Source organism: Propithecus coquereli, unplaced genomic scaffold, assembly GCF_000956105.1.
Source record: "Propithecus coquereli isolate 6110/MARCELLA unplaced genomic scaffold, Pcoq_1.0 Scaffold349, whole genome shotgun sequence".
Lineage (NCBI taxonomy): Eukaryota > Metazoa > Chordata > Mammalia > Primates > Indriidae > Propithecus > Propithecus coquereli.
In genome coordinates this window covers 552,653-570,644 of record NW_012149163.1, presented here as the reverse complement: position 1 = coordinate 570,644, position 17,992 = coordinate 552,653, and the positions used below count along the sequence as shown (strand labels likewise).

General features: G+C 53.4%; 1 protein-coding gene across 3 annotated transcripts in view; it reads right to left on the bottom strand.

The window, feature by feature from the left end:
- Positions 1-17,992, bottom strand: part of FGFR1 (fibroblast growth factor receptor 1) — a 48,735-nt gene that overhangs the window by 9,093 nt on the left and 21,650 nt on the right. For 2 of the 3 annotated variants that reach the window (XM_012651109.1, XM_012651110.1), the window contains exons 3-7: positions 6,106-6,372; positions 4,743-4,826; positions 4,359-4,531; positions 2,172-2,295; positions 387-577 (exon numbers count right to left, since the gene is read on the bottom strand). In XM_012651109.1, coding sequence (XP_012506563.1) covers positions 387-577; positions 2,172-2,295; positions 4,359-4,531; positions 4,743-4,826; positions 6,106-6,372 — 839 coding nt within the window. The remainder of the gene's footprint in view (positions 1-386; positions 578-2,171; positions 2,296-4,358; positions 4,532-4,742; positions 4,827-6,105; positions 6,373-17,992) is intronic. The other variant, XM_012651111.1, reaches the window with a different exon arrangement.

The following is a 17,992-nucleotide window of genomic DNA, read 5'->3' as shown; positions in this document are numbered from 1 at the left end:
CTTGTCATTCACCCCAACTGCCAGAAAGGTCGTTAATTCGGGAAGCAGGGCCGAGGCCGGGAAATGCTTGCTGGACAGGGTTGGGGTCTGGACAAAAGGCAGGGTCCCCGAGCAGCTGACCCTGCGGCCACACAACATCCCTCTTGAAGCTCTTTGGAAACCCGTGGGGTCCACCCCCCAAGCCCTCCGTTCCCCGCTCACCTCCACTCTGAGCTGTCCCTGCTTCTGGGCAATGTGGCTATAACCTGCTCAGAGGGAGGGTGTGTCTGAAGGCTATCGCTTGACCCCGGTCCCGGGCACTGAGCCTACCCCACGGGAACTTGAGCCCCAGAGACGCTGGTCTCTACCCAGCACTCGGGCCCACGGACACCTGGGGCCCAGATTACCTTCAAGATCTGGACGTAGGGCAGGTTGTCGGGACCAATCTTGCTCCCATTCACCTCGATGTGCTTCAGCCACTGGATGTGAGGCTGGGGGTCGCTGTACACCTTACACATGAACTCCACGTTGCTGCCCAGGGCCACCGTCTTGTTGGCAGGCAACCCTGCCTGCAGGATGGGCCGGTGCGGGGACCGCTCTGTGGAAGGACGGAGAGGAGAGGCTTGTCAGTCGCTGCCATGCCTGGTCCAGGCTAAAGAGAGCGTGCCCACCCAGCGCCCCCTAAGCTTCCCAGTGGTGGGCGGGGCACCTCCTGGGGCTTCTGCTGAGCTCCAGCCCCCAAACCTGAGCTAGGAAAAGGGATGCCCTCCCTTCAGCCCTAAGCCATCCTCCCAAGGCAATGCAAACTTATCTACAGGCAAAGTCAATCTCTCTTGCCTTAACGGATAAGGTTACAACAGACCTCGGCACAGCCTACTTCTCCTTAAGCAAAACTGGACAGTCGCTTCTAGACTCCTGCTGTCCAAAGTGTGTTCCAGGAGCACGGCACCAGCATCACCTCAGCAGCTTGTTAGAAATGCAGAATCGCATCCCCTACCCCAGACCTCCTGGATCGCTATCTCCTTTTTAGATGGTATCATGAAAACCAAGACAGACACCGGCTGTGAGACTCTGTGCCTTGTAATCTCTAGGGAATAAAACCTCTAGAAGGAACAGGCTGCAGTCATCACCCCGAGAGGGATGGTGTTCTCCCTAGAGAATCCTGTGGTGACCCCAACTGGACTCGGGTCTGGAGTTCTGCACCGACGAGGTATCTGACCTCTCTGAGCCCGCGCGTGTGCTCTCGGGTATACCAGAGTAACAGTGCCAACCTTGCAGCAGTACCATGAGAGCTGCAGCGGAAGCAGTTAGAGAGCCCAGCATATGGCTGGTGTTCATTATGCAACGCCTACGGTTATGCCTTTTGTTTTGTTTTGTCTTTTGGAGACCGGGTCTCACTCTGTTGCCCAGGCTAGAGTACAGTGGCATCACCATAGCTCACGGCAACCTCAAACTCCTGGGCTTAAGGGATCCTCCTCCCTCAGCCTCCTGAATAGCTGGGACCACAGGCGCACGCCACCACGCCGGCTAATTTTTTTTATTTTTTTTATTTTCTAGAAACGATGTCTTACTGTGTTGCCCAGGCTGGTCATGAATATTACGCCACATTTAACATCCCTACACCAGCCACCTCCTTCAGGACAAACCAGCAACAGCACCTTCTATTTGACGGCAACAAACAGCTTTGAGATGTGCTACCGTCTGATCCTCTTAACTCTATTTTACAGGTAAGAAAAGTGACGACGCTCCAAAGGGGGAAGTGGCCTATTCTAGGTGACAAAGCTATTATAGTAAGTGCCACACGCTATACTCTGCCGCTAAGAAACCTGGACACTGCAGCTGTTTTCTCCAAACCTCCTCCCTCTAAGCTCTAACCTTGCTACTCCTGCTGCCTTTGCCTTATTTTTTTTTTGAGACAGAGTCTCGCTCTGTTGCCCGGGCTAGAGTGAGTGCCGTGGCATCAGCCTAGCTCACTGCAACCTCAAACTCCTGGGCTCAGGTGATACTCTTTGCCTCAGCCTCCCAAGTTGCTAGGACTATAAGCTCACAGCTAATTTTCCTATTTTTAGTAGAGACGGGGTCTCGCTCTTGCTCAGGCTGGTCTCAAACTCCTGACCTCAAGTGATCCTCCTGCCTCGGCCTCCCGGGTGCAGGTGTGAGCCACCGCGCCCGGCCTGCCTTCGCCTTCTTACCCACGACATCGAGCTGGTAGGTGTGGTTAATGCTGCCATACTCGTTTTCCACAATGCAGGTGTAGTTGCCCTTGTCAGAGGGCACCACGGAGTCCATTATGATGCTCCAGGTGGCATAACGGACCTGAGGAGAAACATGCCAGAGGGCTCCGTCGAGGGTCTGGAGGGAGCGCAGGCAGCGCTGGCGCCTGTGACGTACCCTCCGGATCAGAGCGGCGCACGGCCCCAGGCTGCAGCCTTTGCGGGCCAGGGTGTGGAGTGCCCCCCTCCCAGTCTGTTCACACCCTGAAAGAACACTCAGGAAGACTGGCAGGTGGGCATGGGGCTTGGGAGTCTCCCCTGTGGTATTCAAGGCCATCTGTGATCTGGACAAATGTGCCTTCTGCAACTCTCCCAAATACACCAGGAGTGTTCCCAACTTGCACGCCTCTATCCGTGCCATTCCTGCGCCTGGGACGGCTCTCCTGCTGAGAGTCCGGCCCTGCCTGCCCTTGCCGTCTCATCTCCAAAACCATCTCCTCCAGCCCAATCTCTGGTCAGAACTGTTCTCACCCTTCTCTCTGTCTGCTGAAGCACTGATGACAGTCTGCCTTCTACGATAGGTGCTCTGCACGCAGGACCTTCTGCTAGACTGGAAAATCGTTACGGGCAGGAACGTTTGAAGCATAGTGCCTTGCACACAGTAAGGGCTTGGTGAATTAACTTAAAATGTTTCCCTATTCTTTCTTTCTTTTCTTTCTTTTTGGCGACAGTCTTCCTCTGTCACCCTGGCTAGAGTACAGTGGTATGATCATAGCTCACAGCAACCTCCAACTCCTGGGCGCAAGCGATCCTCCTGCCTCAGCCTCCCTAGTAGCTGGAACTACAGGTGTGCACCACCATGCCCAGCTTATTTTTCTATTTTTAGTAGAGATGGGGTGTCACTCTTGCTCAGGCTGTTCTTGAACTCCTGAGCTCAAGCGATCCTCCCGCCTCGGCCTCCCCGAGCATTAGGATCATTGGCGTGAGCCACCGTGCCTGGCCCCACTGCTTTTCTTATACACAATTATCGAGAAAAGCGAAGCTAGGTGAGATGAGAGAAAAACAGGGACTCCATGGATAATCAGAGACTCTGAAGAGGGATTATAAGGTAGATGTTCTTCGTACAGATATAAATGGGCAAAGGACAACAATCTACGTGAGAGGAAATGAAAACTGCTTATTAACATATGAAAATTCTAACTTCACTAATAAGCGAAATAACACATACAAGAACAATGACATGCAGTAGTCCCCCCCTTATCCACGGGGGTACGTCCCAAGACCCCCAGTGTATGCCTGAAACTACAGCTAGTTACAAAACCTATACTCACTAGGTCTTTTGCTATACATACATACCCATGGTAAAGTTTAATTTATAAATTAGGCACAGTAAGAGATTAATAACAAGGGCTAGTAATAAAATAGAACAATTATAATTTACTGTAATAAAAGTTACGTGAATGTGGTCTCTCTCAAAATAAAGATATTTTATACCGTACCCCCCTATTTTCGGTCCTTGGTTGACTGTGGGTAACTGAGACCACGGCCAGCAACACGGCATGGAGGGGATCACTGTGCTTTCATCCACCGAATTTGCTGGCAAAGGCACAGTGAATCGGTCGTTCACATACTCTGCTATGGGAGGGTGAATTGATTGTCTCTTTAAATAAAGTGACTGGGTAGCATGCATCAAGGGCTTAAAAAATGCTTATGCCCTTTGACCTAGGAGTTTCATTTCTAGCAATCTGTCCTAAGGAAGAACACTGAAAAATGCCAGCGAAGATACTTGCTGCGATGTTATTTATAAAAGTGAAAAACTAGAAAATACCTAATATCACAAAACAGTCTGTGATACTTTGCTACGAAGAATTATCATTCAGACACTCATGCTTGAAATACGACATAAAAGGACTCGTGAAGTTACCAAACGACAAGATGAGAAATCACGCACGTGATGTAATTAACTATGTACAAACCATATCCACAGAAAAGAGACTGAAAAGATTTTTTAACTTTATTTGCATTTCTTTGTATTTAAAATTTGTAAGAATGCATTATCTGTAGAGTTAAGAAACCATTATTTAAAACAATGAAAAGCATATAATAAGGATTTTCTAACTTAGTTTCTCCCATTCCTCTTATGCTAACTTATACACACACACGTACCTTGTAGCCTCCAATCCTGTGGTCGGGTTTGAACTCTTTGCCATTTTTCAGCCAGCGCAGCGTGGGGTTAGGGGTCCCACTGGAAGGGCATTTGAACTTCACCGTCTTGGCCGCTGGCACGGCATGCAGCTTCTTTTCCATCTTTTCCGGGGATGTCCAGTATGGAGCTACAGCTGTCCAGGGAAAGCCGAGAGAGACAGGCGGGGACAGAGAGCGCGGCAGGTCAGGCTCAGGGGCCGGGGCCCAGCCGGTGTGGCCGCACTTGTGAGCGATGCCCGGCACACACCGCGACCCCACGAGCCCCCTCCGCCTTCTCCCCGCCCCTCTAACGCCAACTCCCAGGCCCGAAGGGCAGTAAGGTAGGAAACAGTGTCTCACGCATACGGTTTGGTTTGGTGTTATCTGTCTCTTTCTCCTCTGAAGAGGAGTCATCATCGTCATCATCGTCCTCCGAGGAGGGGAGAGCATCTATGGGAAGAAGAAGGGGCACTGAGGTGCCTCCATGGGGTCTCTCGATTTGCGTCCACATCGACAGCCACCCCGTTAAGGCCAGTGCAGTCACAGATGAACACGCACAGTCCTCCCCAAAAGGACTCCCGGGCCCACTTTTCCCTTAGTGACTGACAGTCTCTCCTTGGTGGGACAGAAACTGATCATTGAAGAGCCGAGCGTCCCTGTCCTTGCACGGCCCACTGTACTGCCCCTGTCTGCCCAGAAGCTGCTACACTGGGTGGCTCCACCAGGGTCGGCTGTTCCTCTTTAATTTAATTCCATCCTGCATTCAGAGGATCTCGCTCGACTCACGGTGCTACCCGGACACGCTGGGTCTCAGAACTAGCACAGGGCAGCCGTATGTGTCTTTGGACCGCCAGCCACTGGGAGACCCAGGCAGATCTCGGCACACGGTGACTGGGTGCTGTTTCCAGAGGTGAGGGCTGAACAGCCTACAGCCAGAACTTTCCTGGCACGTACGGGTTGGGGGCCTCCCTCCTTGACCAGAGCACACAGGGAGCCCACCACACAGCCTGCAGCTGCCGGCGCCGCTCCCCCAAGCATCTACCCCTGGCAAGAACAGGCTGGACACACGTGTGGTCACCAATCAGGGCTCAGGCCACATCCCTCTCCACTCCTTCCTAGCAATTCTGGGGAGCTGGTGCCAAGCCCACACCCTGAGGTGCACAAATGGCACAAAGAAAATTTCAGCTCCACTTCCCTGAATCCTACTTTTGTGAAAGTCACATTCTCTAAAGCCGCAGATTCTCCAAGTCACAGAGCTCTAGGGTTCACTGGCTGCCCTAACACGGAAGCTAGAGGATTTTCCGTAAAGCCCATGGACATGGCAGTGCCCCCGGGGCCTGCCCCAGCGCGGCAGGGACCTCACCACACATTCTGGGGCTCTGAGCACGGGAGTGACGGGATGGGAGCTGGGTGAGCCCCACTTAGCATCCTGGAGATCTTGGCAAGCTGTGGTGCAGAAAGGACAGGGTCTCAAGCCCCCAAGAACATCAGTGATCACCTCCAAGGTGGATCTTAGAAGCCCCAGATTTCTGGCCTGGGCCGGCCCCAGCTGGTCCCTCTGAGAGCTAAGCCACGCGGCGGGCAGGGCGCGATGTTAGTGGGCAGCAGTTTCCGAAGCAGAGTGGGGGCAGATGGTGGAAGGGGAGGAGGTTCGCCTCCCCTGAAACTGGCAGAGAGGGCTGGAGGGGTAGGGCCAGGGAGAGGGCCAGGGCAGGGCTTGGCTACCAACCTGAAACATTGACGGAGAAGTAGGTGGTGTCACTGCCCGAGGGGCTGCTGGTCACACAGGCGTAGAGGCCGGAGTCCGCGGGCACGGAGTCCCGCACCTCCACCTCCTCCCCCGTGATGCGGGTGCGGTTGCTTTCCACCAGCTGCACCCCGTCCCGCAGCCAGTTGATGCTCTGCACATCGTCCCGCAGCCGGCAGCGGAGCTGCAGCAGGTCACCAGGGTGGACCAGGAAGGACTCCACTTCCACAGGGGCGCCCCAGGGCTTGGCTGCAGCCACCCAGGGGGGCGGGAAGGGGAACCGAGGGACCGGAGAGGAAGAAAGGGAGAGGGAAGGAGGGGAGAGAGAAAGGGAGTTACGCCAGCCACACTGAGCCGCACGGTCCGGGCGTCGCTTAGTTGAGGCTAAGAGCTGGGCAGGTGGGAGTGGGAATATGGGTCAGTCGGAATGGCTGGCTACCTGGGAAGCCCCATCTCTTTTCCGCCCCACTCCTCCAAAAGTCAAAGGAAGAAAGAGGCAAAGTTAGGAAGCAGCTGCAGCAGCATTAAGCAGATCACATTTCGTTTCCCTCCATCCTGGGGGAAAGGTCGGCCCTGCCCAGGGCTTCTTTGTGTCCGGAGCGTCCCCTCCCCACATTAGGTTCTTTGCCAAGAACAGCCACTTCCCAGAGGGACACCCCAGTTCCCTCTGGCTAGCTCGGCCTCACCCTGCTCCCTAGAACAGCTGAACAAACCTCACCCCTCGAAAGCCCAGCAGCCCCCGCCGAAGTTCAGAGAGGGCGCTTTGCCAACCAAGGGATGGTGGGGGTTTCACGTGATTCGGCGAGTGTGGGGGCCTGGCCCCGCTGCGAGTCAGATGCACGTGTTGGGGGGACAGCCCAAGGCGAGGTCAGCTCGGGGGAACCTCTCGCTAACAGGTGTCAGGCCGGAGGATTTGGAGCTGTTGACTATATTGGGACCAGAGGCCCGCAGCTGCCACGGAGCCCACACTTGCTCTGGCAGCAGCAGCAGATGCACACAAAGCTCCTTTCTCCTCACCCCTCTGCCCAGGCGCACCCCTCACGCCCCCACCCGTCACTCCCTTGCCCCCGGGTGGCAGGGCTGGACCTGCCCGGGGCGTCCACAGTGCGCAGGATCCAACGCCGTCAAGAGCGCTCATTCCTGTCCTAACCGTGACCTCGTGCACGCGTCCCAGGCCTGGACCCTGACGCCCCTGAGCCCACCATCCTGGGCTGTAACCCGTCTCCCGAACACCACCCCCCTTTACTCTTGAGGGGAAAATGAGGCCTCCATCTCCTTTTAGGATGTTCGAACACCCTCCTGGCACCTTCCTCCACCAGCAGAATGCACTTGGTGCCTCTCGAGCCTCCCACCCGACCTCCGTCCCTTGCCTCGGAGAGGCCTCCTTTCTTACCCTACGCAGCTCCCCAACACCCGGCTCTGAAACACAGACGCTCCCCACAGCCTCTGCTGTGGCTCACGGTGGCCCTGGCTCTCACCATTCATTGTCATCTCAGCCTAGCTGGCAGCTCCTCCTGGACCAGCCTGGGATAGGTGGCCTCCCTGTGCACTTGTCGCACTGAAGGACAGGCCCCTTTCTCAACCGAGCCCTGGGCATGGGGATGCGTCACAGGTACCTTCAAATCCACAGCACCCGAGAGTTGCTGCATTCATGCTTGCTGCATAAACAGCACAGGTACCGCCACGCCGTCTTTTCCTTGCCTGCCTTTCTAAACTCTCCTTTCTCCTCACCCCACCCATTTTAATGAGCATCTTTCTGAACTGCACAACGGGTTCCCCTAGAAACCTTACAAATGAGGACAGGCGTCCCGAGCGCCGGGGACTGGGGGCTGAGGCTGCAGGCCCAGGCCCGTGTCAACCCGAGGGCTCTGTCTGAAACGCTGGGACGTCAGAAAGCAGGGTATCTCTAAAGGATTCAGAAACCACTAGGCCAGTTTATTTTTGTGAATCCACTCAGGAGGGACACCACAAAGGTGAGCAGACCACATGACTGATTAAAAATAAGCTTTCGTGGGTCTTAGAAAAAGTGATTCTTTCCATTTCCAATGGCTTGTGGTTTTGCCAAGCGAAGGGAGAAGAAAAACATTTTAGACTCGACCCTAAGGGAAACAGCAGACACTCCTATTGATCAAATCTCGTTTCCCCCAAATGACCTCACTGATTAAATATTTTGCAGCTTGTGATCTGTAGGAGCGGAGGCCTGGTCAACAGGACACTCAAATTCTCAGCCTCTGGCATCGCAAAGCTTATTTCCATGGGTCCCAGAGGCAAAAAGTAGCTCTCAAAGACAAAAACATAGCAAGAACCCCCCTAGGCATTCCCCGCCCCAGAGAAAGCAAAGGAACCCTGAGACCCGCTCCTGGCTGATTCCAGCTTGGGTCCACAACCTCCCGCACGTCCCAACCAGAACGTGCAAACAAAACGCTTGTACGTGATCTATAAAAAGCCTCTAAGAACCAGCTTTCTTTTCTCTCGATGTAAACTTAGACCTTGGTTCCCTTGCAAATGTGGCTCAGGTGGCTTCATCCTCTCCCTTCTTGGGACCATCGAGGGATAACTTCCTGAACGGCCTCCCCATGGCTGGAGCTCAGACCCCTCTGCTGCTCCCAAGCCCTGCTGCACCGGCACGTTATTCTGGATCCCACGCTGTGCACAGGATGAAATCCACATCCCTGCTTAGCCCTCAAGGCTCCCACAATCTGCTTCCACCCGTCTCTGCGTCCCACCTTACTCTGCCTCTCGGGGCCTTCCACTCCCAGGCGGGCCGCATCCCCCAACTCAACAAAGCTTGCTTCTGCTGCGGACCGTCCACATCTCTCCAGAGTCCTCCCACCCGAGACCAAAGTCCACCATCCAAAACGGCCAACAAGCCCTGTGTCTCTGCTCTAATTTTCTGTAAAATAGTTATTGTCTGAACCACACCAATTTGCACTCGATTATGTACTGCCTTGTATTTTTTGAAACATCAGAGAGATAATTCACATACTGTACAGTTCATCTATTTAAAGTAAACCATTCCATGGTTTTTAGTACATTCAGAGTTGTGCAACTGTCACCACGACGTAACTTCAGAACATTTTTACCGTCCCATAAAGACACCCACACCCACAGCGGTCACTCGCCACCCCCCACCCAGCCCCAGGCCAGGCAACCACGGATCTGCTTTCTGTTTGTGGATTTGCCTACGCCGGGCATTTCCTATCAATGGAAATCATGCAACATGTGGTCTTCTGTGACTGGCTTCCGTCACTGAGCATAGTATGGTTCAAGGTTCTGCCATGCTGTAGCATGTAATAGCACGTCACTCCTTTTAATGGCCTGGTAATACTCCATCGTGTGGACAGCCCACATTCCGGGCACCAGTTGATGCATATTTGGCTATACCATTTCTTTTCTTTTTTTCTTCAGTATTTGTTAATTGTTTACTTATCAAGAGAAACATAGTTAAGCCCACATAGTCATCGCTCAGGAACACAGGTCAATGACAAACTTCTATATAAATCAACCCCAAGAAATTCTTTGATATTCCAAAATCACTTCGCACTCTGAAGGATGCCAGCCCTCCTTATCTCCTCAAAATCTTTTCTAGAATGATACTTTCAGAAGAAATCTGCATATGCCTTCTTTCTTGGTTCAGCCACACCAAACTTGTTCAAAGCTGCAGCCCCCAGGGATACAATGAATGCTCCGACAATAGGAAACTGCAGACGCCTGGCCAGGAGACGCCTGAGGTTTCGTCAAAGCGCTGGAAGCCACGGTCCATGGTCGTTACTGTCCTTGATGGGCATGCCGACCTCAACACGCCCTTCCTGGCTGACGGAGAAGTGAACTGCCGGGTACACCGTTTTTTTTAACAGTCAGAAGCGTCCGCGTCTTGCCTCTCCTGAGAGTTCGCAAGCAACTCAGAGCAGAACTGGCTGCTGCAATTTTCCCACAGTGCCCAACAACGTCAGACACATAGAAAGTACTCGATAGGTCTTGAACTGAATTTAGCATCTGGCAAAAGCTTGTTTTTAGAGGAACCAAAAATCAGCCTAGGGCCCTTGAGTTATGGCGGCTTTTTTCATTGCCAGGGAGTCCTCGGATGCATGTCAGATTCTCCATGTATGAAGCAGGGATAATGCTGCTTTCTTCTAAGAGATGATGGAGCCAACTGCTTGTGTGTTCATTAGTCCCTGCCTGCCCACATCACGGCCCCGTTGAGTGGCCCTGATCTTGCGGAGGCCTCTGTGGGGTGCGGATTCCAGGGTGTCCCTGCCCACAACAATCGAGTCACTACGTCCCATTCCCTTTTGGTCTTTCCGGCGATCCTCACGTACGTCCTCATTAGGAAGGTCCGTGCATCTTCACCTCTGGCTCCCCTGGGCTGACCTTTCTCTGGTCAAGACCAACGGACCAGGGGTTATCGACACTGGTCCTTAGGTGTCAGTTAGCCAGCAAAGAGCTGACTGACACTTGCATCGGGCTGGCCATGAAGATGAAAAAAAGAAAGCCACTTTATGGCTTAGCCACTTGAAACCAGCATTGCAACTCTTGGAGAGCCCGATTAATTGGAATCAGATACGAAGGTGGCCCTCAGAACGTACAGTGGGGATGCTGTGAGGGGGGCGACAGACCAACGCGCTTGCTCTGCACGTCTTGTTTCCCGAGAGATGGAGGCCGAGGACAGCTGGTATCTGGATTCCATGGTGACCTAGCCCGAGGCCGAAAACGTCTGGCTGTTCACCACTGCAGGCTCTAGGTGCTATGTGCTAACAATGGTGCGTTGTGGAAAACAGGCGCTGTGCTTCCACGCCAACAGGACAGAGTCCTGTCGCCTCACCGGGAGGGGAAGGTTAGGGTTAGTTAGGGCCTGACTCGAACGTCCTTAGAGGACTCAGGCGCCCACCTCGTTTCCAAAGCCCTGGGCAACTCTCCAGAAAACAGGCGAGAACAGAGGCCCCTGCTCAGCCGCTGACTCTGAGACCAGGGAGGCCTCCAGTCCTGAGGCGGGGCCCTGGGACGGGGCAGGTGGCCGGAGCACTGAGGGACTCTGGGTCCCGTGCTCCCACCCTGCTCCTCCAGGAGAACCAGGGAGGCCTCTAGTCCTGAGGCAGGGCCCTGGGACGGGGCAGGTGGCCGGAGCACTGAGGGACTCTGGGTCCAGTGCTCCCACCCTGCTCCTCCAGGAGACTCTCCCTTCAGGGGAACCAGGGGCTGACTGGGGGCCATGCTTTTCTGTCACCCTCAAGGAAGTAGCTCCAAAGGGCAGAGGCACGAGGGGAGGGGAGGGGACTTCCCCGGGTCCCTTTGAAGTTCAGGAACACGATTAATGCCAATGAAACCCTACGGAGACCCTCTCCCTTCCTACCTCCCCCCAAATACTGCAGGTTTGTGACCCCCAGCATGCCAACAGGTGCAGCATTTCGCTTACAGCAGGACCAGCCAGAAATCTCCCGGTTATTTTAGCGGGCAGTGCCGCCCGGGTACATCAGATCAGATCCACATTCTTTATTCTGAATCTGTCTTCTGCCAGCCGTGGGCACCACAAAGAAGGGGGCGTGAAACCATGAGGAGGCCCCAAACCCGTACAAACCTTCTCATTCTTATGAGAAGATGAGACCTCAGTTCCCAAAAATCCAAGAAAACAAGGAACTTTCTTCAAAATAGCTATCATTAGGTGACTCTGTGAGCTCTTGTCATCTTGCAAGGATTAAACAAAAGCACAGAAGACGCAGCCTTGCCCTAGCGGGGGGATAAGAGTCACACAGCACCTTGCTTTGCACGTAGCACTTTACGCTGTGCTGTGGGACGACCAGAGACCGTCAGGACCAAGTGCAGGCGGTCCAGCACGGGCTCCTACGTCATCCAACGTAAAGTACCAGGGGTTGGAGTAGAAGGTGAACAAAATGATAGAGAAGGGGGAGGGTAGCAAAAGGGAATGAGGTGGTCATGAGCAGGGCTGTGCCTTGGTCCTAGCGGCAGCGGGAGATGAGGTCGGACTGTGTGGCCTGCTGGGAACAGAGGTTCACATAGAAAATAGTCAAAGATAATGACTTCGGCTTGTAAGGTGGGGGATAGAACAGGGCCACTAAAGCAGGCGCAGGGAACACATCTCTCTGCAGTGACTATGAATGCAGGCCATTCATGCCCCCCGGACAAATACACCTGAAAATGGATTTCGAAACACCACTTCACCAGCCCTGGGCCCACCACAGCCAACTTGGTCTGGAAGTTTTCCAACCCCAAACCTCACAACTGAACATGAACCCAAGGAAGAATAACGACCTATTTGCATAGCACTCTGCAATTTACCAGGTGCCTTCCCGGGTATTATCTGCAGATCCTGAAACCACTGTGTTAACAGCAGTACTGCTACCGGCCGATAGTTACAGCGTGTTTACCGTGTACCATGTACTGTGCAAAGCTTTGGGCACAGACCGACACATTTGAAACTATTACTCTCTCTATCTGATGGATGTGGAAGCTTCGGACATGCTAAATGCAGTTCTCCGCATGTGTTAACTCACTGAATCCCCGCAACGACCCTGCGAGGTAGGTATTGTCAATACCCTCATTTCACAAGGGGGAAACGGAGGTGCAGAGAGGTTCCGGATTTGTCCGACACGGCCACCTACGGAGCAGTTAAGTGGCAGAGCTGGGATTCAACCCCACCCGGGTAGCCTGGTTCTCCACAATCCACACACACCACAACCCAACTCTCCCTCTTTGCAAGGCAGTGTCTACGTCTGGGTCTGCACAGACCTCCACCTCCCAAGAGCGAGGAAGCCCCTGCGCCTCGGTTCGTGTCTGACCACACCCCCAGGTCTCCTTCCTCCTCGCCTGGGATTCTGAAGTTGGCTGGTTTGGCCTTATCTTCCTCCCTTCCTTCCTCCCTCACTTCCTCAATGCCATAGCTCATATCACAACCACCATCCGATAGCTGAGTGTTTTGAACTCAGAAAATGCACTTTCCTGCCCCAGCTCGCCTGTGCTTGAAGACCAGCACGTACGGCCGTCCACCTTTGGCGGCTGGGAAGATGGGGATGCGTGTGCTACACTGTGATCCTGGCAGACTCAGGACTAATAATAATGTCCCATCTGGGCACTGCGCTCCATACTTCGCAAGGCGTGTTTGCTCGTGTTCACACTCGTGTTCATTCTCGTTAAACATGAGAACATGGAGCTTGAGAGATTTTTCCCAAAATCACAAGACGGAGTAGAGTATCGTCTGTACAGCCTGGCTTGTCTGCCAGGTCCTGGGCCCCTCCACGGTATCTGGCTTCTCTCCCAGCGCTCGGTTCAGGCAGGCGCTGTCACAGCTTGCACCTGGGCTGCAGGTGCCGAGACCATGCCCTGCTTCCCACTGTCCGTGCCTCAATCCCTTCTCTCTTCTCAAGCCCCTCACCCTCGATCACAGTACAGCTGATGACCTCTGATGACCCAGGGAGAAGATTAAGAACTAATTTAGGCCAAGGGGCTGGTTCGACCCTCCCCTCTGATCGCACTTCCTCAGAGGGGCTCAGCTCTCAAGGTCCCACTGCTCCAAATCTACACGCTCCCTCCTGTCCCCACTCCCTGAGAGCCCATTCGTCCTCCTCCTGCTCCCTCCTGTCCCCACTCCCTGAGAGCCCATTCGTCCTCCTCCTCTGGAATCTGGAGCCGCCTTGTCTGCCCGTCCCCGGGTTCTGCCTCTCCAGCCAAGCCGGTATCCTCGCTGCCCCTCGGACTTTGCCTTCCTCACCCAAGATGCTGCTGCTTCTCCCAAAATGCCGTTCTCCTCCCTTCTCCAGCAGCTGATCATCTCTCTCCATCCCTTCTTTAGACCTTGAAACTCACTCTTCTGAGACTCGCCCAACTACATCCTTCCCTCATTCTAAATGTGCCTTCCCCTAGACTTGAAGATCCTCATGGCTTTACCTCGCACTCACTAATGGTGCTTGGCTGTTTCGGCTGGTCCGTGAGTACATGTCGTACCCAGCCTGAATTCTACGTGTCCAAGACTCAGGGTGTAAGGAACCAGCCCCAACATAGTCCAGGCATCATTCATTAGCATAATGTTTCTGGGTCACCCCTATTGCACCTTTGGGTTTTTGAGATAAGAAAAATAGGGGAGAAAGGCCGTCCTCTTCAGCAACACGGGGGAGTGGTGGTCTAGGAATGTTTACAGTCTTGGCACAAACCCCCCAGAGATAAAGGAGGGGGCAACTGTGGGTGGGGAAGGAACTCAGGGTGGCTTTCAAAGCAACTTAAAAGGAACACAGAGCAGCGCAGCGGGGCTCGGGGGCCTCTGCGGAGGGTTTTATTACGTTATTTTGGCTTTGAAATGGAACTGAAAACTTACTTTCGTCGGGCAAGACCAGGCCAGAGCGGAGAATCTCACCGAAATCCCGGGCAGCAGCTACCATCCTGCCGAGGGCTCGGGCGGAGAGAGGGAGCCCCGCACGCGAGAGCTCACGGCGTCCCCACGCTAGGAGAGCGGCAGAGACGCGGGGCACAGGTCCGCGTGCAGGGAGAGCCAGGAGCTCCGGATCAATTAGCAGGGCCCGACACCCAGACCCCGCCCCGCGCACCAGCCCCGGCCCGCGGGATTTGGAGGAGGGCTTTTTTTTTTTTTTAATAGAAAAAGAGAAAGGAGCAAGAAGGAACATTTTGCATGCAAATGGACCACTGCCAGAAGAGCCCATTAAAATGTAAAAACTCCACATTCAGCCTGACAAAACGGTGCAAACTGCTGTGTTTGCCAGAGGGGCAGCAATAAAGCTCACAACAAAGGGGCCGAGGAACAATGGCGGCTGAAAGGCCGCAGTCAGCAGGTCCCCTCGCGCGTTGCCATGGGGACCGCGCCGGGGCTTACTAAAGGTATTTCCTGAGGAGAAAGGCAGAGCCCACATGCCCAGGCAGCCCGGCTAATCCTGACAGGAAGCCGTAGCCATTCAGCAGCCCAGGGGCTCGGGGCCTGAGTTTTGTTTTGTTTTTATTAAAAAAAGATTTCGCTCTTTTGTGTGTCCCACCTCGTCACTGTAATTTAGCGCAGAGCCGCCTGCGCTGGCCAAAGCCGCACCCGGGGCCCCGCGCCCAGCCCACGACCCCCCAAAAGCAGCTCCCTTCCTTCCGAGCAGAGGGAGGCGGGCAGAACCGCCGGGCGGCCCTGGCCGAGCTGTGTCCCTCTTACAGCAGAGGGAGCCTGAGCGTCGTAAGGGGTAATGCAGCGTCAGAATCGAGTTTGGGGTTCAAACTTTGGTGCCTGGGTTTATCTGATGCCCCCTCGAACCTGTACTGTTTTCCCCTAGGGATTTTCTTTTTTTCTTTGAGACAGAGTCTCACTCTGTTGCCCGGGCTAGAATGCCGTGCCGTCAGCCTAGCTCACAGCAACCTCAAACTCCTGGGCTCAAGCGATCCTCCTGCCTCAGCCTCCCGGGTAACTGGGACTACAGGCACTCGCCACCGTGCCCAGCTAATTTTTTCTATTTTTAGTTGTTTGGCTAATTTCTTTATATTTTTTTAGCAGAGATGGGGGGGTCTCGAACTCGAGAGCTCAAGCGATCTGCCCACCTCAGCCTCCCAGACTGCTAGGATTACAGACGTGAGCCACCGTGCCCAGCCTCCCCCCTAGGGATTTTCTACCTTCCCCCAATGGGCACCAGCGCCCCCCACCTCTCGCAAAGGAGAGGGGCTGTAATTAAGTGATTAACAAAGGAATGTGCCCAACAGTTGTTTTAAAAGAACTTCCCTCCTTCCTCTCTCTCCAGCAAAAGTTCTCACTACAACTGTTTACTGATACACTATGGAGACAGCTGAAGATAAGACCCTTAGATTCCGGGTACACAGTGCTTCTCTCCCTCCTATCTTACAAGGAAGAGAGAATTGCTCTGGGAAGAGGGAAGTTCGCGCCCTTACCCAAGGAGAGCAAAGGTGGATGCCCTGCAGCTACGGGGAAGGGCGCTCTAAGCTCACAGTTCCTAGAAATTTGTGTCACCGGTTCGCATTTGGCACCAGAAGAATCCAGCCTTGGCAGATTCAGGGAACAGAGCCAACAACACAGCTGGCGGTGGAGACAGAAACTCCTGTGTGACAACTGCCCCCTAGGACACAGTTTAGGGTAAATTAACATTTCCTGAACAATACGGGGAACAAGCCATCCCCAGTGAAGACTGAAAAAAGGAAGGAGGCTCGACTCATCCATAACGATTTGAACCCAGGTCTGTCCGTGAGTTTGCAAAGCCCATGTGGCTGCATCTGAACTTCCCCCAAAACACATTTTGAATCTGGCAGTTTGATAGAATCATAGAGAGGAAAATGCACTATTTTGGAGGCATTAAGACAGTGTCCAGCAACTCCCCCCAGACACCCTGGGAAGCTTCTAAAGCCGTATTAGGTGGGTCCTATTTGGGGAAAAGGAGCTGGAGCCTCTGTATAATGACAGAAAGTTCCCAAAAGGAACCCAACATCTGGTAAGGACCATTTAGGTAGACGGTAAGTTGCGGGGATCTAGACAGTTAGGTGGAGGGTTTTCCTGTTTTTATTAAAACCGCTATCCTAAATTCGAAAGTACAACTGGTCACCAACCATTACAGTGCACAAGTAAGAACATCTTCCGCTAAATCGTTAGCTAAGGTGGTGTGTGCACGCGCGCATGTGCGTGCGTGCAGGGGTCCCGCTGCCGCAGGGGAGCTCAGGCCCTCCCACCACTGGCCCGGAGCCCAGGCCTCCCAGCCATGTGTCTGCAGCTGCGACCTGTCATGCACTTCCTGGTCTGGGTTCTGTAATGGAAAGATCATTAAGAGTGGGGGAGGGTGGCAAGCGAGATGAATGAATCGATGGCAAAGAGGTAACTCTGGGGCTCCCACTCTCCACAGTGCTCTGACCTTAAAGTCCGGTCAGGTTCCTTAAAGGAAAGAATGTTCCGCCCTCCCCCACCCCTCCCAGCCTGGGCCTCTCGGAGAGCCTCCCCTCCCCCAGGCTCAGCAGAAATTGTTTGGGGAAGGAAACTCCAGCAGCTGGGCAGGAAAAAGTTGCCGCTCCTTAAACCTGCTGATGTATCAGCAGAGGCCTCAGCTGTTTCAGAATGTGCCTTCTGTCCCCCCCAGAACCACAATGGGTGTTTGAGAGCACAGTTCTCCAGGGCTCTTGGCACCCCAAATGCCTGCCACCCTCCCTCTCTGTCCGGCTCTGCTGCAACGGTGGGGCTGGGTCGCCACCCATTCCGGAGTGGAGAAAGGAATGGGCTCTTCTTAAAGTTACCTTTTTTCCAACATAAAGAAATGTCCTTATAGTGTCACGTTATGAGAACAAAGACAATAAAACATCCTTTTAAAATGAAATGGTGTAGAATGGTGGTTGCCAAGGTGCTGGGGGAGGAGAGAACCAACCAGGAGCTCGCATTTAATGACCAGAGTGTCAGTCAAGGAAGGCAGAAACAGGAAACAGTTCTGGAAGTGGACGGTGGTGATGGCTGTACGACAGCGTGAACGTAAGGCCACAGAACCGCACACTTTAAAATGGCTAAAATACACCACAAAGAAATGATAAATGATTAAAGTGATGGATATAATTACCCTGATTTGATCATTATATTAAATACAGTGTATGCATGCATTAAAACATCACACCGTGCCCCATAAATATGTATTCGGGTGTGTCAATTATAAATGTAAACATTAATTTAAAAAAATTAAAATATAAAAATGGTTAAAATGGGAAATTTTGTGTTATGTATATTTCACAATAAAAAAATTAAATGGTGCTGGTTGTAGGCAGTGTTAGTTTATTAAAAATGTCCTGACTTGGCAAAATAAGTTGATGATCCCAAGTGGGTTCCAAAAATTGGAAGGAAGGGCCGGGCGCGGTGGCTCACGCCTGTAATCCTAGCACTCTGGGAGGCCGAGGC